The 25,669-nt window shown below is 39.1% G+C and overlaps 1 protein-coding gene across 3 annotated transcripts in view; it reads left to right on the plus strand.

The window, feature by feature from the left end:
• Positions 1 to 25,669, plus strand: part of atp2a3 (ATPase sarcoplasmic/endoplasmic reticulum Ca2+ transporting 3) — an 83,577-nt gene that overhangs the window by 40,482 nt on the left and 17,426 nt on the right. For all 3 annotated transcript variants that reach the window (XM_084114402.1, XM_084114401.1, XM_084114403.1), the window contains exons 5-10: positions 965 to 1,103; positions 6,827 to 6,907; positions 6,994 to 7,079; positions 7,815 to 8,279; positions 24,849 to 24,937; positions 25,086 to 25,188. In XM_084114402.1, the coding sequence (XP_083970528.1) occupies positions 965 to 1,103; positions 6,827 to 6,907; positions 6,994 to 7,079; positions 7,815 to 8,279; positions 24,849 to 24,937; positions 25,086 to 25,188 (963 nt within the window). The remainder of the gene's footprint in view (positions 1 to 964; positions 1,104 to 6,826; positions 6,908 to 6,993; positions 7,080 to 7,814; positions 8,280 to 24,848; positions 24,938 to 25,085; positions 25,189 to 25,669) is intronic.

Consider the following 25,669-nt stretch of genomic DNA (forward strand, 5'->3'; position numbering starts at 1 on the left):
ATATGTACTACCGTACACCCAAAGCGCTTTACAATCATATCAGGGGATCTCTCCTCAACCACCACCAGTGTGCAGCATCCACTTGGGTGATGCGACGGCAGCCACATTACAATGGCGCCAGTGCGCTCACCACACACCAGCTATAGGTGGAGAGGAGAGAGAGTGATAGAGTCAATTTAGTGGATGGGGATTATTAGGAGGCCATGATTGGTAAGGGCCAAGGGGTGGAATGTGGCCAGGACACCGGGGTTACACCCCTACTCTTTACGAGAAATGCCATGGGATTTTTAATAACCACAGAGAGTCAGGACCTCAGTTTTACGTGTCATCCGAAGGACGGTGCTCTTTGACAGTATAGTGTCCCCGTCACTATACTGGGGCGTTAGAACCCAAACAGACCACAGGGTGAGCACCCCCTGCTGGCCTCACTAACACCTCCTCCAGCAGCAACCTGGTTTTTCTTAGGAGGTCTCCCATTCAGATACTAACCAGGCAGAAATGAGGCAGAAAATATATTATTTTATAGTATTCTGTACTGTGATAAAGGCTGTGTTGATTAGCATTGCATTATAAATATACATTTTATGAATATTTTGTCTGATACTGAATTCTGCTGCTTGCATCCGATATGATGAACAATGGTTTATTTTTTAATTCGTATATCTTTTTTCTTTTTATTATTATTATTATTTTTTTGTTTACAAATTCTATTGTAGTAATAATTTTACAAATTGTAATATTATATATATTTTTATTTCCTTTTTTTTGCCTTACTATCAGAACATTATCAAACTGTACAGCAGAAGAGATAGATAACTTTTTATTTATGTTTTAAACTTGGCATTGAAAACAAGAGCAGGCTACTGTTGTTTTAGCCTAATCAGACCAATGAAATATGGGCTGTTACCAATGCGCTACATGTGTGTCCTTGCTGATACTATTGTGGTTTGTTGTATGGTCTCAGGAGCGAAATGCAGAGAGCGCCATCGAGGCTCTGAAGGAGTACGAGCCAGAGATGGGCAAAGTTTACCGCATGAACCGCACGGCCGTCCAGAGGATCAAAGCTCGAGACATTGTGCCTGGAGATATAGTGGAGGTTTCTGGTAAGTTTCGGCCTGTTTCTCTCTATCTCTCTATCTCTCTCTCTCTCTCTCTCTCTCTCTCTCTCTCTCTCTCTCTCTCTCTCTCTCTCTCTCTCTCTCTCTCTCTCTCTCTTTCTCTTTCTTTCTGTGTCCATTTGATAATACGCCATCTGTTCTCAGTCTCTTCCTTTGTGTAATGAGAAGGACTCGAATCTGCAGAGATGATGTTTGTGGAACAATACACACATACTTCACCACATCCCCCGTCTTGAGTCCTGTGGACATTTTGAGGTTTCTTCTGTCCATTTACCCACGTGGTCTGACATAATACGCAGTGGAGGTTTTTTTCTTCTTCTTCTTCCAGTCATCACCACCTCTCACTGTACCCAAAACACACAAACACAGGCTGCCATTTTCCCCAGTCTTCCCATTGGCTTGTGTGGCTGCCCAGAGTGTATGTTTATGTGTGTTTCACCACAACTCTTTGCCCTGAACGGGAGCCCTTCAGGGTTTCTCTCTCTGTGTGTGTGTGCGTGTGTTTGGGCTCCTTGCCATAAACTTGAAAGCAGAGCAGGAATATCCCAGACTGTATTACGTAATTGGCTTTCCTGTGAGTATGAGGGTGCCAAGCAGAGACATGCAGAAAAAAATCTGTGTGTGTGTGTGCACGTATTCTGTTCATAGTGCTAAGCTGAAAAGTGACTATAGTGATTTTTTTTCTCTCTTACCTCTTGTTGAAGATGTAGCCTTCCTTTTGTTTCCATACTTTCAGTCCCACCGTTCTCCACCTTCATGTGACTGCAGTGACTCCCTCACACATAGATATGTGCCCACTCTAAATTGGGGATCCTTCCAGTGTATTCAGTATGTAGATGCAGAGATCAAAGTAGACCTGTTGTCATTCTGTTATGGCTTGACCATATCTGTGCATCACACGCGCACATATAAATTTGCTAGTCTTTTCTTCAAAGTAATCAGTGTTTGCTTCTTTAAAACCCTGCATGCTAATGATCTCCAGTCTGCATTAGCCAAGTGTGGTGGAGGGGGATGATCAGCTGCTTTTCACTATTACAGTGAAAACAAAAGAAAGATCAGACTAATAATCTGTACCACAAGATTTTCCAATTCATGTTTAAGAGCAGCTGCATTCATTCAGAAACATGGATGCAGCCACATCGCTTCGTTTGCTTGTGAATGGAGGTGAAAGTGAGAGAGTCAAAGATGAGACTGGTGTGGGTGTTGAGGGAACGAGAGTACGGAGAGATACAGAATGTGTGAGGGAGACAGAGAGCGCGAAACCATGAAAGACAGATGAGCGGGAGGGAGCGATAAATGCGGGGAGATTCACACAGAGAGAGAGAGAGGTGGAATTGAAGAGATAGGAATGAGATGTGGGTTACATTACCTGTCTTAGCACGGTGGTAACAGGCATCTCTTTGTTCATTTGCACTGTGGTCTTGACAAGCCTGCATTCCAGCGGCCGGATTCTCCTCTCTGCACACATACACACGCTCACACTGTCAGGCTTCATCCTCTGACACCTATTGGGCATGTCACCATGGTAACAAGTCCCAGAGTCCCCTCCCATGTCAAGGTCAAACTGACAGACATGTACAGTAAAGTAACAGGCATCACTGTCAGTCCAGATGTTTCCAGCATCAAGTTTCTGTCCTTCCTGAAAGCCAAGATTGTACCACAAAACCACACCCAATCCAACCATATTTGATGTTTAATATACAGAATTTAATAAACAGGATTTAGGACCAATGAGATGTAACTGTGGACAGAGATAACTAGCAAATGCAACTGAAATAGAACAAAAAAGAGACCGACACAGTTGGTTTGACCCTGGAAAGTACATACAGGTTTTTCATGTAAGAAACAACTATTATTATTATTATTATTATTATTGTTATTATTATTCTGTTGAAAAACAATATATTTATATATAATGGCTTTATATTTCCTTCACAAGGGGATCATTATATATGGGGATCATGGCATAAAAAATGTCCCAAAACATTTTTTTTTTTTTTGATCAATATTTTTATTTTAAGTTATCATACCAGAAACATATCAAAGCTCACTGAACTATATACAGACAGATGCCATGAAAATTGTCCATATATAAACAGAAAAATAAAAATAATACAATTACAGAGAGAGGGAGATGAAAGATGTCAAAATCTCAGTTTATCTAACAGAATGTCCGCGATTTTTGTCCAGCTCTGAATAGTATTGTCCTTTGCGCCATTGACCTTGGCAGTGGTACCTTCCAGCAATACAATGTCTCTGAAATAAGATCCTGTTCTAGAACATTTTGAACAAACTCTTTTAATTTTTGCTGCTATATAGTTAAACATCATGGCTGGATTGATTGATATTTTTGGCTTGTGAGTGAGATGTTTGGCATTTTCCTCTTCCTGAAGCCTTGAGCACTTCCCAGCCTGCAAGCTGAACAAAAACGAAACAAGGTGAATTGGTCCAAGGGGAGAAGAGAAGAGGTGTTTCCACTCCAGAGGTCTGTGAGGGTGGAAACGGCTGGCACTCTATGTATCTTCTGCACTTTGTCATAATGGGCAATGGGGGAAAGGGAGATGGCTCTGAGGTTCAAGATTCATCCACAGGTTTATAGCTATGAGAATCCACTAACAAGGTGCAGACACATTCACACACATGCTGAGCTGCTTGTGCTGAGTTCATTGGTTATAGTCGTAGCATTTTACGAGTCCTGTTCAGTAAGTGGAAAGCACTGGCAGGACAGAGGTGTTGTCAGCTGCATCTGCTGATATATTTCTCAATTTCTGTCTAACCCGACTGCAACAATGACATAATCTTGTTGCTAAGCACTGTCAAACATGTGTAAACAAACACGCAACAACCCCTACCTAAAAACTTTCTCCAGAGGTTGAATGAAAATTACACATTGGAAAAAGGCACTTGTGAGAACTATAAATTGGCAACTACAGCCAAAAAAAAAAAAAAAAAAGATTCAAAACAAATGGCAACCAAAAATATGACCCACAACACCCGTTCCCCTATCCTCGCGGCAAAGTTCTTTCCTGTACCCGCCATTCGTGAGTGGCAATTCCATCGGAACTTTTGTTGTGGACCACCACCAATAGAATTGGAGGTCGGAAAACAGTTTAGCCATTTTTTTTTTGCATGCATGAGTAATATAGATATTCATAGATTATTTACACTTTTATTTCCAGTCAGCCCAGCATTGTGCCAGCATTATGGTTGCAGTAATCACAATATCCAAAGTGGAACTTTCCCTCAGCTGTTTCGGAGATTCAAAAATAACGTTCTCACTCCATTATAATATCCGATGAACCAGAATGGGGCTTTACAGAATGCCTGGAGATTTTGAAAGAACTCAGTTGTTCTTTCACTCTCTTTGGGATGAGTAACAGTGAAGCATCCACTCTGTGTTTTAAAAGGAATTCACTTTAGCCCGATCATCTTTTAGTCATACCCACAGGCTTTTGGACCTTTTTGATCAGCATTCGCAAACATCTTGAACTCACCATCCTCTGTTATTACACGGTCCCACATTTACAAGTAAGCATGCGTCACCCGTTCTAATCAGGTTTATGCTCGATGTCCGTGGCGGCCTGTTTCCTGCTATCAGATGCTTGCCATCTACTGTCATAATGTCTGTGTATATTTAGCTCACTTTGCATTGTTCTGGCTTGGTATGGCGAAAAGCTGCTCGCATTAGCATTTAGATGGGTTCAGTACCCATTTGCAATGTGACTGAGTGGGTGGGAGACACCGCTGAAGGGGGAGAGAGGGAGCGATAAAATCCAAGAATGAGAAAAGAAAGGTCCGTTGTTCTGGGAGCATAAACAGTGTCCCGCCCACCGTGCCCTCTCTATCCCCTCTCCCACACAGAACAGCCCCTGATGGGGGTGTTGTCTCCCTCCTCAGAGACCCCCGGGCTGATGTGAGCCATTCCTGTGACGTGGGAGGAAGAGAGACTGTTCGGCTGAGAAATTGTGTCCAGAGGGTTGAAGCAGAAAAAAAGAAAAAAATGGAAATAGGGTGAAGAGATATTTTACTGTACATGATAGTATTATGCAAGATCACGTGACTCTGACTAACAAAACAATTTGTTGTTCAATTTGTCGATATCCCAACCTCTTTTAGAGTTTCTACACTGTCCGGACATCTGTCTAGCAGTGTGTAAAAGACTAAAGGGAAGTGTGGCTGCTCTGTTGCATGACCAGGCACCTCCAGCTCAGCCTAAGGGTTTAAATGGAGTATAATTATGGCACTAAGGGTCTCTAATTGCTTTAAAATGCCCCCCCCCCCCCCCCCCCCGGATCAGTTTACATTTCCAAACATTCTTTTTGCCATTAATTGTAATAATCCAGTGAGGTTTGTGTATGCACAAGGAGTCTGACAACAGCCGGTATGATCTGATCTCACCATCATCGAGTCCGTCTGTGATTACATGAAGAAACAGAAAAAACTGACACAGACTAAATCCAGAAGAACTGCGGGAACGTCTCCAAGATGCTTGAAGAAACCTTCCTACAAAGCTACCTGAAAAACTATATTAACATGCCTAAGACAGTACTGTATATACAGTATACTACTGTTCAAAAGTTTGGAGTCAGTAAGTTTTTTTTTTTTTTTTTTTTTTTAAGATATGAATTTTATTGTATTATAGGACACATTAAATTGATCAAAAGTGACAGTAAAGACTTTTATAATGTTACAAAGGAGAAAGTTCTGGGACACATTTTGGGATACACTTTTTTTCTATTCCTTCTAAAGAAAATGTATCTCAGTTTGAACGAAAATATTAAACAGAACAACTTTTTACAACATTGATAAAATGAAATGTTTCTTGAGCAGCAAATCAGCATATTAGAATGATTTATGAAGGATCATGTGACACTGAAGACTGGAGTAAGGTAGGAAAGAACAAAGGTTCATTAACACAAGCTACTACAAAATATGTTTTTTGGCTGCAAGGACTCACAAAACCCAGTTGAAAACGACACATATTGACTGATTCTGTTTCATCCAACTGGCTAGGTTTTTCCCACCTCTTGTTTTTTTGTTTTTTTTGTATTAGAAGCGCCTTTTTCTTTTTTATTAGAAGCACGAACCGAATATTGATCACTCTATGTGCTCTCATCAACTGGGTATCGAACGGTGTTCCAGTGTGTCTGCAGTTAGTCTTCGAGGTGGCGTTTCTCTCTCTTGCTCTCTCTCTTTCTTTCTTTCTTTTTGTTTCAGTCACTTTTTCGCTTTGCTTTAGGCTTTGTGTCCTAGAAGTTCAGCTTCCTAGTAGTTCTCTTTTCGCAAGAGAGCAGCCACACTTCCCATTAGTCTTTTACACACTGCTAGACAGATAGTGGATGAGCGGCCCGAACAGTGTGGAAACTCTAAAAGAGGTTGGGATATCGACAAATTGAACGTCAAATTGTATTGTTAGTCAGAGTCACGTGATCTTGCATAATACTATCATGTACAGTAAAATATATCTTCACCCTATTTCCATTTTTTTCTTTTTTTCTGCTCCAACCCTCTGGAAAACAAGAGGTCAAAAGCAGCCTTAAATGATGGCTGTGCAGTGGCCTGTCTTATATCCTGTTTATGATTGCAGTTATGACCCCTCAGGCATATGTCCTACACACCTTTTCAGTCTGTCTTGCATTCATCAGTAATGTAGGAGTGTCTTTGCCTTCCTTTTGATGAAGTAACTCTCAACCCATTTTGTTTTCTAGTTGGGGATAAAGTGCCAGCAGATATTAGGATCACATCAATCAAATCCACCACCCTAAGAGTGGACCAGTCCATTCTCACAGGTACTGTGGACATCTGAGATAAACAGCGTTTGTCACTGCCCAATTCCCAGTATTGCTTTATTTAAAACTTTCTGTGTGTTCTTTAGGTGAATCTGTGTCTATTATCAAACACACTGATCCTGTGCCAGATCCTCGAGCTGTCAATCAAGACAAAAAGAACATGCTGTTTTCTGTAAGCACTTCACTTCCTGTTTTGGGAGAGGAACTTCTCATGTGCATATAATAAGCAGTATATTTGCATATAAGCAATAAGTTGCCAACCCACCGCATATAATTTTTAGTCTTCTTTCTTTGTGTTTTTTTTTTTATTCTGACCTGTTTTTTTGTATCTCTAGTTTGGAGGATGTCATTAGACTGTAGGATATAATAAGACTTAAGTATTCTGTTCGTGCACTCGGTCTAAACATACTCTTCCTGTCTGCGTTCAATTGCGGTCATTCAGATGCTCTAAGTAGGCATGCGTTTGACCGCTCTCAATCCACTTAGATTGCATTAATATCATCTGGGGATAGGGAACACCTCAGGTGACGTTATTGGCCTAGTGAGTGATAGTATAACGTCAGAGTTAATGCAGTCTCCCTGTTTTCTTCTTTAGTCATTTAAAATAAAATGCATATGGCCCATGTGCTTTTATAGTCCAACTTAATGCATTTTCCAACACATCGTGGTAATGAAAGATGTAGTTTCCTATCAGGGGAAAATGTCACTAATGAGATTATAGCTAACTCTACACAAGTCAATGATTTTTCCAAGCTACGTTTTATAAAATTATGAGACTGAGGAACATCTGATGCTGTTTTTTCCAAGTCTGCAAAAGTGTAAATTTATATTTGAAAGGTCTTTGGTGGCTTTGTTTCATTTAGGTGTATATGTGCTTAAATATGCCTGTTCTCATGTTTTCCGAAAGGGCACAAACATCGCTGCGGGTCGGGCCATCGGTGTTGTCATCTCCACTGGTGTTTCCACTGAAATCGGTAAGATCCGTAACCAGATGGCGTCAACGGAGCAGGAGAAAACTCCGCTGCAGCAGAAACTAGATGAGTTCGGTCAACAGCTCTCGAAGGTCATCTCCCTCGTCTGCATCGCCGTCTGGGTCATTAACATCGGCCATTTCGCCGACCCGGTCCACGGCGGCTCATGGATCCGAGGTGCCATCTACTACTTCAAGATAGCTGTTGCCTTGGCAGTGGCTGCTATCCCGGAGGGTCTTCCAGCTGTCATCACCACCTGCCTGGCACTAGGAACCCGTCGTATGGCCAAGAAAAACGCCATTGTCCGTTCACTGCCCTCGGTGGAGACACTGGGATGCACCTCCGTTATCTGCTCAGACAAGACTGGGACCCTGACGACCAACCAGATGTCTGTCTGCAGGGTGAGTGATGTGGCTGTTCGAGTCAGACGCAGAGATGGTGTCTCATTCAGCATCAGAACTGATGTCTGCGGGCAGATCTTGATTTTATGTCTGGGTTGATGACAGCTTAGTTTTTCACTCGCAGTCTTATGCTGACATATGGTCCTATGTGAGCTTTTTTTCTTTTAATATATAACTTAAACAGGACAGATTTTGAACCTCTTTTTTTTTATTTGTTCATTCACAAGAGGTGATTTATTGCTTGCTATAACCAGAGCGAGAACGTATTTCAAACTGTCATGAAGCGAGGCATTGGAGGTCGCCCTAAAAATTGCATTTTATTTTCAAATTCATGATAGATTCACCTGAGGAATACGCCTTAAAAAAAGGGGGGGACCCTTGAGGCCAGAGTGCGTCTTATGAATTCCTTTTTACCACATCTTGGAATTCTTTCTCACTGATTCCAGACCTGCGTGTGTGCCATTTAATGTGGTTTTTGGAGCTCTGGCAGGTGGGTTTCAAGGCCTGTACTATAGTAGTGTTTACCATAAGAGCAAGTCTTTGATACCTTGCCAGGGCCTCTCATACAGAGTTGAATGATGCAACAGCAGCAGCTCTCTCTGGCTGCCATATGGAAGACCATAGAAACACACCAGTCACAACATGAGAGGTGAGAAAGAGAGAATCCAGAGCCAATTCAATCAAAAAGTTCTTTTATTTTGTGTAGGGCAACAGCATAGCTTATTCTTCATATAGGCTACACTGAGAACTGTTTATTAATTTTAAGTAAAAATTGACAATACTTATTTTTTATGGAATATTGTCTTTTATCTAAAAGATTTATCAGTGAACTTTTTTTTTTAAATTCATGTGCCCTTGTAATCTTTCATCAAAAACGTTTACATAACCTTGCAACAATATCTCTCCTCTCATGACGTGTTCATCAGCCTCGTAGGAGCACCAGCGTAAAACATTTTAAAACAAAGAAACAACAGAGGTGTAAAAACCATAACCTGAAAACCATACTTGAGTAAAAGCACAGAAACCTTACAGCAAAAATGACTCCATTACAAATTACAAGTCACCAATTCCAATATGACTTGAGTAAAAGTCTTAGAGTATCTGATTTTAACAGTACTTAAGTATTTTACTCAAACTGAATATTGCAATAAATATAGTTAGACACAACAGCCTCTTAAATGTCTACAAACTCTCAAAGGAACACTCCACCGTTTTTTGAAATAGGGCTTATTCACTTTCTTTCCTACATTTAGATAGGTGGGCAAATGCATTTTTGTCTCAGTGCATGCATTGTTTTAGTTTGACAGGGTCGGCGCTAGCTTAGCTTAGCATAATGAATGGAATCCTTTGTTGCCAGCTAGCATGTCCTGAGTAAAAGTGATATAAAAATTTTTTAAAACCCACCTAATTACTTCTTGTGGTCTGCATATTCACAACAAGTACAAATAGTGATGCAGATTAACACTAGGCGATTTCCTAGGCAGATATTGACTTATATATTAAGGACTATATTAGGGGGAAGCACAGGCGAAGCACTGCTACTTGGGCGTGATATCTCTGCGCCCAAGTAGCAGTGCTTCGCCTGTGCTTCCCCCTAATATAGTCCCAAGTCAATATCTGCCTAGGAAATCGCCTAGTGTTAATCTGCATCGCTATTTGTACTTGTTGTGAATACGCAGGCCACAAGAAGTAATTAGGTGGGTTTTAAAAAAAAAATATATCACTTTTACTCAGGCCATGCTAGCTGGCAACAAAGGATTCCATTCATTATGCTAAGCTAAGCTAGTGCCGACCCTGTCAAACTAAAACAATGCATGCACTGAGACAAAAATGCATTTGCCCACCTATCTAAATGTAGGAAAGAAGGTGAATAAGCCCTATTTCAAAAAACGGTGGAGTGTTCCTTCAAGTCTCAGTTAAGCTCAAGTGCACAAAAGTAAAGCAATATCCTTCAAAAAGGTCTCATCAGTATAGCGGATAAATAAAATAATGTTAAAGGAACCGTATGTAAGAGATGTATTTCAATTAATCATAAAATGGCCCTGATATGTCACTAGACATTAAGAAATCATGTTCATTTCAAATACTTATATCACTGACAACAGTAGTCCGGCCAGGATATTGTCATTTAAAAGTGAAGTTGCAGCCCTCAACTGATGTTGATGTTGTCATGTTGTGTTTTGGCCTGATGGCCCACCCTCCACCTATCTACCAATCACGAAGTCAGTAGTGTTTCGGCATCCGGGTTGCCAGCTCTGCTCTAGTTGAAAGCTCCTTGTAGCAGCCTACGTTCCTGCTGGATCCTGCTGCTTATCTGGCAACCTCGAGTCAGGGGGGAGGGGGAGGGGGAGGGGATACACCGCTCTACAGTAATTTGAAAGTGATTGCAATACCAGTTTTGGCCACAATCTTACATACGGTTCCTTTAAGTAAAATTAAATAATCAAAGTCAACTTGCTCTGGATGTAGCCTACTGGTTTCGGCCTCATCATGACCTCATCTCCTAAATCAAACACCTACGATTCACAACTACCTGCTAATGCACTCGCATTCACGTGAAGTAGCCTTGTTGGCAAGTTTGGGTGAGTAAAGGCAAAACACACAGATATTGTTCCTTCACTGCCTTTAAACGGCGATATCGCTTCTTTATAGCAGAGAGAAACTGCTGCAGAAAAAGTTTGGTGCTGTGCAAAATGTAACGAGTAATTGCATTACTCATCACAAATGTATTGGAGTAAAAAGTACATTTACTTATTCAAAAATGTACTCAAGTAGAGAGTAAAAGTTGCTAATATATTTGATACTCAGTAAAACTACAAAGTAAAAAACTTCAGATCAAATCTGTTTATTTAAACCGGGTTGCATCTGAAGTGCAAGCGCTATAGACAACCTTTAGTCCAGGCGTTTTAGGAAAAAAGGGTGAACAAATTGCAACAGAATCAAACTCAACTGATTTTTTGTATCCTCCATATGTCCTGAGTAAGGAAAAAAAGCCCAGAAGAATCCTATTAGGGGAAAGTTCAGAAAAAGACCCAAATATATCCTATTCATGCGCCTATTCATTATTTTTCTCACATGAATAGGGTAAAAATTTTAACCTTTAGATATCACCATGAAAATTACTGAGTTGATTACTTATATCAAGACAAACAAAAAATGTATTACAAGTTTTTTTAAATGGTTTGTTAACATGGACAAACGGTGCATAATCTAATTACACATGTGCTAATTTGCATAAATACCACAACAGATCGAAACATTGCGTAAAGCCAGGAGAAAATGTCTTGTTGAATCTTGTTGACACATAACAGTAAAATACTTAATGTTAAGGTCTGAATGGAACCCATTTAGGCTACCCATGAGCATTAATACATAGAGGCAGGAAGAAGGACTTTAAACCAGCCTTTAAAAAACCCAGCCCCAAACCCCATCTCTGCAATAATAATTAATAAAGGCTGGTTTAAAGTCCTTCTTCCTGCCTCTATGTATTAATGCTCATGGGTAGCCTAAATGGGTTCCATTCAGACCTTAACATTTAGTATTTTACTGTTATATGTCAACAAGATTCAACAAGACATTTTCTCCTGGCTATACCCAATGTTTCGATCTGTTGTGGTATTTATGCAAATTAGCACATCTGTAATTAGATTATGCACCGTTTGTCCATGTTAACAAACAATTTAAAAAAAACTTGTAATACATTTTTTGTTTGTCTTGTTATAAGTAATCAACTCAGTAATTTTCATGGTGATATCTAAAGGTTACATTTTTTTACCCTATTCATGTGAGAAAAATAATGAATAGGCACATGAATAGGATATATTTGGGTCTTTTTCTGAACTTTCCACTAATGGGATTCTTCGGGGCTTTTTTTTCCTTACTCAGGACATATTGAGGATACAAAATCAGTTGAGTTTGATTCTGTTGCAATTTGTTCACGGTTGACCCCCATTTTGGCTTAAAACGCCTGGACTACTTATTGATTATAATAGGTGTGTCCTAGTTTTGTAACATCACTGAATTATGAATTCACTTTGGAATTTATCTCAGATTTTTGAGAGAATTTTGGTAGCTTTAAACGCAATCTGGATTATAATATTGCTCTGTTTAGGGCAGGACTACATGTTTGTCCAGTGGCAGTGTTTGGGAAACCAGTGTGAAAACAGTAGTTGTTTTTGCAGTTGTATTTGGTGCTGCTAATGGTGTGGAAAGCACACACTTTAGCTTAAAGCTTCTTGATCCAAGTCTTGATCTGGTTAAACCAATCACACCCATAAGCACTACCACTGACTGAACTGTGAACTTGTTTTCCATGGAATTTAATCCCACTGTCATACCTTCATGCTCTAAAGAGAGAAACTCAAGTGTCCAAGTTTGTGTTTGCATGACTGTGCCACCCTTATTCAAATAGGTGTGTGTGTGTGTGTGTGTGTGTGTGTGTGTGTGTGTGTGTGTGTGTGTGTGTGTGTGTGTGTGTGTGTGTTTTTGTTTATATTACATTGTGGGAACCAAATGTCCCCACAAGGATAGTAAAACATGAGATCACCTCCATTGTGGGGACCAGCCAGCGGTCCCCACGAGGGAAATGGGTTAATAAACATACTAAATTATATTTTTTTGAAAATGTAAAAATGCAGAAAGTTTTCTGTGTTGGGTAGGTTTAGGGGTAGGGTTAGTGTAAGGGGACAGAATATACAGTTTGTACAGTATAAAAACCATTCCGTCTATGGAGAGTCCCCACAAAGATGTGTGCGTGTGTGTGTGTGTGTGTGTGTGTGTGTGTGTGAGACACACAATGTAACCTGACTCGCAGCACAACTAAGAACGGCATGCATAAGTACTTGTTCTTTTGTGTTTTAAGGTGTTGTAGCTGTATTTCAGTGCCATCACTCTGGCCTAAAAGCTGTTCATGTTATTACTGAGATTTTCTACTGTCCTAACAAAGGAGAGTTTGAACATGCTACATCCATTCGTCACCACCATTCTGGGTTTTGAAGTGATGGGCATATTTGCAGCATTGCAACATTTATTTATAGTGCTGTGGTCCCTTTTATGTTGTTGCTTTCCGGAGAGTCAGGACATGTTGAAGTCACTCTGAGACACTCTGGGACACTCAAGGTGTATGTTTCTGTTTGTGCGCAATGGAAAATCTTAAACTTGTACAGACAGGTTGGCAGGACATGATTGCAAAATCTTTTACATTATATTTTCCTACAAAGTTCAGGCCTTTATATATATATATATATATATATATATATATATATATATATATATATATAATCTTTTTATAGTACCATTTTGTCTCTGCGTATTTCATGTTATTTCAAAAGAAGAGAGCAGGAAAGGTTTGGAGAATGTATTCTTTGTTTTCTTTCCACCATCTGTACCTCTCCCACCCTTTTTATTCATTTATCAGCCTCCTTGCATCTCCCGCTTCTAGTTTTGTGACCTTTAGGATTTCAATAGGAAAATCATGATTGCAATATTAAAGTCATATCACATCTTTTTTTCTCTTCTGTGTTACTGCACAGTGCACTCATTCGTATTAAAGTGGCCCCTAACATTTCCATTGTGAGCTCCTCCCTTGTTTTCTGTGTTTACGAAGGAAGCCTATGTTATGTGTTATATTCCTTGTTGCAAAGCCCCACAGCACATGTGAACGTCCATCTGTGTGTGTCTGCCTGAGGTCTCTCCTGTGTTTGACAGCAGGGTGTTCCCTCTGTTCAGAAACTGCTTAGTGCCGGGGACTTTCCGGAAAGAGTCCCACTGCGCTGTGGTAAATATTTACTCACTCCGCGCCCTGATCCCAGACCTGCAACGATCAGAGCTCAAACATTAAGGGCGAGCACTGTAGTCAAACACCACGACATTCACTTTACCAGCTCTGCACTTCAACAGTGATGAGTGTTTCCTGGACACATATTGAACCTAGTATCAATCTAATACATCCTGTTCAAGGGGATCCTCAATGAAAACACTTTTTAAATTAATAAGGTACATCTGTATCTTGGAAACTAAAACTCCTTTCAGGCTTACAGTGATGTAATAGACTTTCAATTCCAGCAGACCAAATGATAAAAAAAAAACATAATATACTTGTGTAATATTTTTGTGGAAACCGTGATATATATATTTTTTAAGCATACAAAACTTCAAAAGAACAGTCTTTATTTAAATCTAATTATTTGTAACAATTAAAAGTCCTTTTTCAAATCACTTTTGATTAATTTAATATTTCCTTCCTAAATAAAAGTATTAATTTCCTTTAAAAAAGTACAGTGAGGAAAATAAGTATTTGAACACCCTGCTATTTTGCAAGTTCTCCCACTTAGAAATCATGGAGGGGTCTGAAATTGTCATCGTAGGTGCATGTCCACTGTGAGAGACATAATCAAAAAAAAAAATCCAGAAATCACAATGTATGATTTTTTAACTATTTATTTGTATGATACAGCTGCAAATAAGTATTTGAACACCTGAGAAAATCAATGTTAATATTTGGTACAGTAGCCTTTGTTTGCAATTACAGAGGTCAAACGTTTCCTGTAGTTTTTCACCAGGTTTGCACACACTGCAGGAGGGATTTTGGCCCACTCCTCCACACAGATCTTCTCTAGATCAGTCAGGTTTCTGGGCTGTCGCTGAGAAACACGGAGTTTGAGCTCCCTCCAAAGATTCTCTATTGGGTTTAGGTCTGGAGACTGGCTAGGCCATGCCAGAACCTTGATATGTTTCTTACAGAGCCACTCCTTGGTTATCCTGGCTGTGTGCTTCGGGTCATTGTCATGTTGGAAGACCCAGCCTCGACCCATCTTCAATGCTCTAACTGAGGGAAGGACATTGTTCACCAAAATCTCGCAATACATGGCCCCGGTCATCCTCTCCTTAATACAGTGCAGTCGCCCTGTCCCATGTGCAGAAAAACACCCCCAAAGCATGATGCTACCACCCCCATGCTTCACAGTAGGGATGGTGTTCTTGGGATGGTACTCATCATTCTTCTTCCTCCAAACACGTTTAGTGGAATTATGACCAAAAAGTTCTATTTTGGTCTCATCTGACCACATGACTTTCTCCCATGACTCCTCTGGATCATCCAAATGGTCATTGGCAAACTTAAGACGGGCCTTGACATGTGCTGGTTTAAGCAGGGGAACCTTCCGTGCCATGCATGATTTCAAACCATGACGTCTTAGTGTATTACCAACAGTAACCTTGGAAACGGTGGTCCCAGCTCTTTTCAGGTCATTGACCAGCTCCTCCCATATAGTTCTTTCTTAGGATCATTGAGACCCCACGAGGTGAGATCTTGCATGGAGCCCCAGTCCGAGGGAGATTGACAGTCATGTTTAGCTTCTTCCATTTTCTAATGATTGCTCCAACAGTGGACCTTTTTTCACCAAGCTGCTTGGCAATTTCCCCGTAGCCCTTTCCAGCCTTGTGGAGGTGTACAATTTTGTCTCTAGTGTCTTTGGACAGCTCTTTGGTCTTGGCCATGTTAGTAGTTGGATTCTTACTGATTGTATGGGGTGGACAGGTGTCTTTATGCAGCTAACGACCTCAAACAGGTGCATCTAATTTAGGATGATAAATGGAGTGGAGGTGGACATTTTAAAGGCAGACTAACAGGTCTTTGAGGGTCAGAATTCTAGCTAATAGACAGGTGTTAAAATACTTATTTGCATCTGTATCATACAAATAAATAGTTAAAAAATCATATATTGTGATTTCTGGATTTTTTTTTTTTAGATTATGTCTCTCACAGTGGACATGCACCTACGATGACAATTTCAGACCCCTCCATGATTTCCAAGTGGGAGAACTTGCAAAATAGCAGGGTGTTCAAATACTTATTTTCCTCACTGTAAGATTTTATTTTTTTTTTGCAAGAATCCTTAAAAATCCTATAAGTTTTAGAACTCAAAACTTCCTTGTTAGTCTAAAAACAGCTTTTATTGAAACCAAGGTCCCAAAATGACTCGTTTTAGATTTTGTCTCAGTATGACATCATAGCTTGATGAAAGACCGCCTCTACATAAAAAACGACTACTTCTACATCAATGCCTCTTTAGCCCCACTCACTGATTCACACGTCATGTAATAGTAAATACGAGAGAGACACAAACACAGGATTACTCCAGCAACAAAACCATAGAGATGCCTCTGAGGATTACAAGACTCTTTGCCTTCCTTGTGATCCTAGCATCAAAAAAGCGTGGATGAACTTTATTTTTAAAGAAGTTCCAAATCGTGTCAGTAAGACATGGCTGATGTCCGTTTCATTTTACCGCAAATTTGTTTTTAAGCAAGACACAGTTCAGGCTTTTCAGAGAGACTAAAAAACAAAACAAAAATGATGCAGTGCAGACTATATTGATTGTCGCAACACACAAATGTGAGTAACAATGTTTTTACCATGTGTCACTATTGCTTTGCCTATTACAGATTGTTTGATATGTACTCGCTTTACTTTCACTTACTTTCATATTTATGGATTTGTATAGAAAAATATTAGATTTTTTTTTTTGTATATGGATTTATTTCTCAACAGCTTCTAGCTTCTCTTGTCAGCAGGATTACGGTGTGGTGGGCACTGGGCTGATTTTGACTTACATCTTGGCTCTGCCTGCTTTTAATCGTCCAGGCTGGACTTTGTGTCTGATAGCCTTTTTTCTTCTCATCCTCTTGCCTTCATACCTTGGTCTTCAACATCTTTCCCAGCAAGGGATTCCCGCCTGCAATCCTTCATTTTTGTGCGCTGTCATTTTTATGCCACTCACGCTCCTTGCGTCTGCTCCCACTGCAGCACGATCCAAGAATGGATGCAGAGTCACGGACACACGTGTTTAGAAAGCCTAATGCGGACTATTCACTGTAACGCACTGTATTGTTGTACTAGGTGCCTTTTGTGTTAAATTGCTCTTTATTTTGAACACATTCTTTTTCCTTTTCCTTTTCCATTAATATTAATTAATATTAGACATTACCAAATTTCATCACATATGAACATAGAAAAGAGAGAGACACATACATTACATAAACGTTCTGCAAACAAACTGAGGACAATTTCAATTCAGAAGCAGAGTTAAATATATGTCTGTCTGATTGTTGCAAATTTTTTTTACCAATCTCATACTCCACAGTGGGGAACAGGTAACAATGTCAGCCTCAGCCTGAAGCAGTGACAAAATTCATCACCTGAAGAGTCCCTAAAGAAAAGGAAGAAAAGACATTTCACATGCAAGACAGAATTTTAAAATTGAGCTTGTGGAAATGTGTCCCAAATGGATTCAACATTCTGTTAAACCTCCTGTGCCTCATAATGTTAAGTACTAAAAGCGTTCTGCTGAGAGGCTTAGTATAGGGACAGACAAGATGCTTATCCTGGGTTTGGAATTAGTGCTGTCACTATGTCGCAATGTTGTTCAGGATCGCCTAAGCCAATCAACCCACTGTGTGCCTTTTTGGAGGCCAGACATCATCCAAGTGTCACTGGCACTAATGCGGAAGTCACTTTGGCTAAATTAGGCGGAAATACGGGTGTCTAAAATTATTTTCCACTCCTGTGAAACGCATACACATATACACACATATCCTTATCAGAGGCTCATCATTGCATATCACTGCATGCTACCCTGTTCCCTGGTATTTGTTGCTATGACAACGTATCGCAACACTGTTCCTTGTCTGCCAAGTTATGGGATGGTTGTTGGTGTTTTTGGTGCAGATCTGATTTATAAATGACTGTAAACAAACAATGCAGACTAGCAACAACCCTCATCGTGATGTTTTATCTTTAGATTATTTTATGCTACTGATGCATCACTGCTACTGGTTGGTACATTTCAGTACATTGTGGGTGTCACATCTTAATTACTGCACTGGAGGGGGGAGGGGGGAATCTACAGAATTCTGTGGAATTTATTTAAATATATGTTCAATAATTACTGTTGCATAGTGGGGATTTTTAATTGTCAATATAATGTCAATATACAATACTGTTCAAAAGTTTGGGGTCAGGAAGATTTTTTGTGAAAGAAGTTAAAGAAAACTTATTCAGCAAGGATGCATTAAATTGATCAAAAGTTATAGTAAAGACATTTAGGGCCAGCTTTACTAACAGCTTGCGCCAGCGCAAGCCCTCTTTTGGCGTTAAAAAACTACTGTCAGGGTTTACTAAAGACACGCTGTGAAAAATTAGCGCTGAAAAGGCGTGAACGGTTATTTCACGCGGCTGACCTTATTGCATATGTATTTGCGCCATTATTTAAAGACCCAAAAAAGCATGTCCTAAACCAGAAGCTAATTTGCTCTGCCCTTGGTAGATTGCGTTGGTCATTATGGAAATTACCCAGCTGCGTCTGTGTCAATTAATACTTTTTGCACAAAATATACTACATTTTATTTACTCAATTCATAAAAAATTCTATTCAGCAGAATGGATTAAAATATTGTATTTTAAACCATGGTGATGGTTCAACACTCAAAGAATGATCAAATTAAGCAACAAAGTCAGTATACATGGAGAGTAGGGTTTATTTGTAGAACATGATAAATTATAGTCATTTGAATTCTTGTGGAGTTATTGGGGTGATATGCAGGCCTATAAATACCTAAAGATGAACTTGCAACCAAACAAAGATTTTTCACTAAATGAACATGTCAGAGACGAGCATTCAGAGGTCAAAGAGTACATTGTGATAGTGGGCTGGCAACTGGGTCTAATTTTCTTCTTTTTCCTCTTGCCCAGTTGACAATGTCCGTTTGCATGGTGTTTGACTGTGGAAATCGAGCAGCACAGATTCCTGTGTAGTTAAAGACCAGAGAAGCAGACCACAAAAATAGTGTTTACCAGAAAAGAGAACCTGCTGCTTTTGTAACTTGTGGTTAGAATCAGCTGGCCCACCGTTCCAACAATTTAAAAAGCAGCAATCACATGCTGTAATGTTCCCAAAAATACGCATCTAATTATTTGCTCTTTTATGTTAGCTTTATCAAGTAAAAAGTACTTGTGCACGAATGCAGAGAAATGGCACTGTGTACCAGTTATTGTTGATAATTTGGTCATTACTTTTTAAAGACATTTTTTTGCCTGAGAAGACTGTTCTTTCCAGCAGAGCAAGCTAACTCAATAATCCATTTATTTCAAGGGCTTAGGGGCATGATCCAGCCCTCTGATTGCTGCTGCCTGCCGCTCGCTTTGTGTTTTCCACACTTAAGTTTTGTGTATGCGTGTCCGTTTCAAACAGGAAACAGGAGTACTGTGGAACTCTGAAAGTTTTACAACTTAACTGCTCCATTAATTCTTTAATCAGACACATTTAATTGAGTCTTGTTGTGAGTGAAGTCACGCCAAGAGAGGATGTTTTACCCTCTGCATGTTTGTACATTTGTGTACATTTGAGACAACCTTTCATATGATTTTCTTTTTAAGGAACTGCCCATACATGGTTGCTTGGCAAGTGTTGTTTTAGCAATGTCTAAGTTTAGATGCTTCATTATTGAACAGAGTGCAGATATTGATAAGAACCTACTTCTGGTAGTTTGTGTGTGTGTGTGTGTGTGTGTGTGTGTGTGTGTGTGTGTGTGTGTGTGTGTGTGTGTGTGTGTGTGTGTGTGTGTGTGTGTGTGTGTGTGTGTGTGTGTGTGTGTGTGTGTGTGTGTGTGTGTGTGTGTGTGTGTGTGTGTGTGTGTGTGTGTGTGTGTGTGTGTGTGTGTGTGTGTGTGTGTGTGTGTGTGTGTGTGTGTGTGTGTGTGTGTGTGTTCTAGTGTCCATGCAACTTGAGCTCGACCGCAGTGGCTTTTAATCATGATAAAACACATTTCAGCAAGTCCACCTGCATAGTCAAAATTTACGGAACCTCGTAAGATCAGGAGTATTTTTACTCGTTCCCGGCGCGCACCTCCATTTCAGACCTGTCATCCAAACAGAAAGGTGGGGACTGCGATCAATGGTGTTCGCCAAATTGGCTTTATGAGTTCCATTTCACCATCCACCTGTTTCATCTGCCCCTACGCCCACATATTGGAGGAAGGGGATAGTGAAAATAAGATCTCTCTTCTCTCTGCTGAAACACGCCCAGGGCTGCCACAGCTCCTGCTGGCTCGTTTCAGTTTGATGAATGTCGTAGCAAAGACTTGATGTAAAAAAAAAAAAAAAAACATAACAAAAACTAGAGCATTGCATTATGGGTTTGGCCGATTTGTCTGAGGTTGTCAGGCTGAACTCATCTTCACCTCTCATGTCGTTTAGCTTTTTTGAACACTTTTGTGGTGTTGATTCCAAAACTTATTTGCTTCAGTAATGCAGTAGAGTTTAGCCTTGGTTGTGCACACTAAACAACACAGTACAGAACAACACTTGGAGTTAATTATAATAAAACTGGACAGATCTTTGCTGAAACATGGGCAAAGTGATTTGTTTGCTCTCTTTCACCTTATTTGGTGCATTGAAAGCAGACATTTCAGTAGGAGGCAGTAATTTATTGTAGTCTGTGTTGTCTGTTGGCAGTTGTGTTGAGTGTGTTGGTTCAGACAGGGAAGAGCTCATGCCAGGCCACTAAACTTTATTTTATTTTATTATTTTTTATTTTATTTGTATTAATTTTTAAGAATTATAACTAGTCAGGGGGGTACAATGAGTAAACCAAATAAACAAACATAAGACATACAAAAACAGTGACAAACTTAAAAATTAAACAAAAACACACTTTGCAGCTTTCTTATTATTCAAACCCAATATTGTTTAGGTATTGTTGAATTTCTGCTCTTAAAATTAAAAGCAAATGCTTGTTTCCTCCAAATTTACATTTATGAATACTAAATTTAGCTATAACAGAAGAAGCAGATTAATTAAGTAATATTCCTTATGATAAGATTTGACATAAGATTTGACATTTTTAAAGCACAGTTGAAAGCTGGGCATGATATGAGCCTTAATAAAGGAGCAGAAATCTGATCAAAAACCAACTGAATGACTCCAAAATAAATGATAAAATGTTTCATCATGTAGATCACAAAATGTATATATCACAATATCACAATTGAATCTGTTCACAAGATAATAATTACATAGGTAATATTTATAAATGAGTTTAAGCGAAATTTCTTTGATTTTTTTTGTGATTAAATTTTTATGAGGAAGTTTCCGGATTTTATTCCATAACAGATTATCAGCACAACCATTCCAAAATTATATAATAGCAGGTCTGGAGACAATATCCCTTTGAAACAAAGCCCGTACACAATGATTATTATATTTAATATAGGAAAGAGAGAAACCGATACGGCCTACTTCAGTATCAGCAGGATCCAACGAGTATGGAGATAGCAGAGGACAGGTATTTTTAAGAAGCATTTTTTTTAGACCAGAGGGAACAGCATCCATAACCACAGCAAAATCTTTAGGAGTAACTGGAATATTATATTTAGAAAGAAATTTAGAATAGGACAACATAATTCCTTCATGGTTATACAGTTGGCTAACAAAAACTTCATTCATTCATCATTACAAAACCAATTCATAAGAAATAAAGATTTAGATTTATACAGAATGTGCTTATTATTCCAGATAAAACACCTGTTTGGAGAGAAATTGTGTTTATAGATAAAAGTCAAAGAAAGAAAAATCTGTTTGTGAAAATTAGATGGTTTTAAAGGAAGTTTGGTAATACTGTAGTCACAAAGCAAAAGGAATTGAAGACCACCAACTTGTGAAAAGATAAAGTGAGGTATAATATTCCAGATAGATGTTGTTTTTTTAAGGAATTGCTTAATCCAGTTAAGATTAAGGGTGGTAAAATCTAAGAAGGCCTCCATTTTCAGTTGAGTTCATAACCATCCTCTTCATTCTTTACAATCTTAATACCTAAATGTGTGATTTCATCTTTAATGGGAATATTACAAATTGACAGAAAATTACTATTTATATTCAGGTAAAGCCCTGACGCTTTATAGAATGTATGGATAATCTTAAGAGCTAAACTCCTGCATCTTTAAAAAAAAAAAGAGTGGTATCGTCTGCCAATTGACCCTTCGCTAAGCCACGCCCGAAAACCGCCACAGGCCAATCGTGGCTTAGCAACCGTAACTAGGCGCGGGAGGTCTGGCAAGCTTTCGAGCGAGTGAAACATGCCGAAGCGTTGTGCGTATGGATTGTGCAAATCTGACACCCGGTATCCTAAAAGTTTGGACAGGGTGGTGGATTTTGTTCCCTTCCCAAAACCTAAAACCCAAGGGGAGAAATGCCGGGCGTCATCTTCATTTATATAGTGCTTTTAACAATGTAGATTGTTCCAAAGCAGCTTTACATTGATAATAGGAAATTAAAAGTAAAGTGTTTTGGCTTTATAGCAGCTCTAGAATAAAGTTATTGTCCAGCTTGTGGATCAAGCAGTGTGATTAAAGGCAAGACGGAGCCTCCACTGACATAACTTAACTTAACTTAAAATATATTTCAGCATTTTGTTAATCGACGGCCAAACTAGTACCCTAATCCGATCGCGACTCTCCCGGTGTTAGTTCTAGTAAAAGTAAAAGATAGTTAGTAAAAGGAGGGAACATCAGGGGGCTTGCTGGAGATCTCCCAAGGAAAAGGTTGGTATGCAAACTTAATCAGTTCATAACAGTAGTCACTATGTGACCCACCACGTGTGAGCAGTAACGTTAGCCTGGCGCACTAAAAATATAAGCGGGAGAATGTTAGCATTGCAAAGTGGTCAGGCTAATGTCTTGTGTTTATTCCACAATACTTATGGATAAGCTGTTTGATTTATAAATATTAGAATATTTTCACATTTCACTTACCCTGCTGTGCATGCACATAGCTGTTCCTCAATTTGTGTGTTTCCCATTTGAATGGTCAGCGTATGAGGCGGCTGCTGCTTGCGCTGGGACCTAACGTTATAGGCTTTTGCTTCAATTTTGATGAAATTATTCTCTAATCGTTTGCATATTATGTTGTGGATATATCCCTCGAATGCATACTGCAGTCCCTTTTGTCTTGGTCTCTCAGATTTTCACCTGTTCGCCAAAAATGACTATTTATCTCCTTGGGAATGTCTGAAACCGGTGCATACATACTGTAATAGACGTGCCAGGCGCAAAAGCTTGACAGGCGTAGCAACAGTAACTAAGGAGGGCGGGGCTTAGCGAAGGGTCAATTGACTAATGATAATTTCCCTGCCAGCAGCAATGATACCTCTTAAAGGGCTCTGTTTAATATGATCTGCAAGAAGTTGTGAGTAAAATAAATAAATATGGGGAAATAGGGCATCCCTGTCTGATACCATGATTGAGATTGAATCTGGGTGAGGTGCCATTATGCAGCTTGTTTTAAATGGAGTTAATAAAGAAATCACCAAAACCAAAATTTTTTAGGGCCGAATATATGAAATGATGTTCAACAGTGTTGAAGGCCTTATGGAAGTCTAAGACCAGGGCACTGAACACACAGGAACCTACCCAGTGCATTATGACATCATTGCTCTGCCTCTGATTGGCCGGGGATGAGGGAAACCCCAGAGCTGATTGGGTGGAGTCACTACTGTCAGTTGGTGGTTGTTGTTTTTTTTCTTTGCTGCTGTTTTTTTTTTTTTTTTAATGCAATTGGGGTTTGTAACTATTTTCAGATGCCTTGGAGAACTTATTTTCTTGTTCTTCTTTTAACCATGTTTTCTTAGGCACAGTTGTGGAGTTTGTTTTTCCAACTTAATTACAAGAACCACTTTTAAATGGTAAACGTATAAGCATTTAGAACTTTATGTGCCAGGATTTCCTCATGGAAAACCTGGGAATATCAGGGAATTTTAAAATGGACTTTTCCTGGCCTGCGGATGTTTTAGAAATGAATAAAACATTGAAGTCATGAAAGTTTCTATAGTGGACATATTTTGTTTCTGGATACAAGGCTCAACAATAAGATTTTTATTTTCTGCCAGCCCATTTGGCCAGTAGTTTTTATATTTAATATTATTATTATTATTATTATTATTATATTACATTCAAAAGTTTGGAGTTCTTTTATTAAGCAGGGAAGCATTAAATTGATCAAAAGGGACAGTAAAGACTTTCACATTGTAAAAAAACATTTTTTTAATTTAAATAAATGATGTTCTTTCGAACTTTCTAATCGTCAGAAAATCTTAAAAAAAAAAAAATCATCATTATATTTTTGTTATAATAAATGCAGCCTTGGGAGCATAAGAGACTTTTTTTTTTTAAGCATAAGTTTTCCCGACCCTAAACTTTGAATAGTAATGTATATATTTACAAAATGTTAAGTTTACTTTATAAAACTATGAATGTATAATTTATTTTTTATTAATATATATATATATATATATATATATATATATATATATATATATATATATATATATTCATATTTTTTACATTTTCTGAGTACAATCTCAGAAACAAAAATCCTAATCCGATAATCATGAACAACTGTAAAGAAGTCATAGAAATGAAATGTCCAAAAGAATTTGTAACCCTGATGTGCAGTATGTTTCGTTAATCTCCATGTTTCTCATGCTGTCTCTCTCCCTATCTCACTTCTGTCTCTCTTAGATGTTTGTGGTTAATAAGGCTGATGACACCAGCTGCTCCCTGCATGAGTTCACTATCACCGGCTCAACCTATGCTCCGGAGGGACAAGTGTAAGAGCACACACAAACAAACTCTGAGTCCTTGATCCTTCCCAAAACATCTTGTCATTTTTACCTCCTCAAAATAATCTAATACTCATTCTGGATACTTAGTTTGTATTTACATCCCTTTATCTTGCAATAACTGTCTCTCCCTTAGGCTGAAAGCTGACAAGCCTGTGCAATGTGGAGATTATGATGGTCTAGTGGAACTGGCTACTGTCTGCTCCCTGTGCAACGACTCTTCGCTGGACTATAATGAGGTCAGTTGTGTGCGTGGATCTTCTCCTGCACCCAAGCCTCGGATGCCATATTCACCCTTCTGAGTTTAACAAAACGAGTCTTGTTCAGTGTTTATGAGTCTGTCCTACTCTCATTGCTGAAGTGTTAACTATTCACCCTGTCTTCTTTAGGAACAGACAGCTTTTTAATTTGCTTGTTTTGTGCATTTGGCTTGTATTTCTCACCTCTGTGCCATTTCCATGGTATCATGGTTACTGTTGCATAATATCATAGAGTTTTCCGTGGTTGACGGGTAGGGTAAAGGACAGTGCAAGTTAGGACAAGCTGAAGATTTTTAAAGCGTACTTTGTTGTTGAAGGCACCCAATCTAATGTTAAAGTTAAAGGACACCACTATATCAGCAATATCAAGCAAATATTTTAAAAAAAAAGTCCTATTACTTTAATCTGACCATGTTTTTAATAGGATAAATAATCGCTAGCTGAGTAAATGTCATGTTTC

The sequence above is a fragment of the Abramis brama genome (assembly GCF_963993115.1).
Source record: "Abramis brama genome assembly, chromosome: 5".
NCBI classification, from domain to species: Eukaryota; Metazoa; Chordata; class Actinopteri; order Cypriniformes; family Leuciscidae; genus Abramis; species Abramis brama.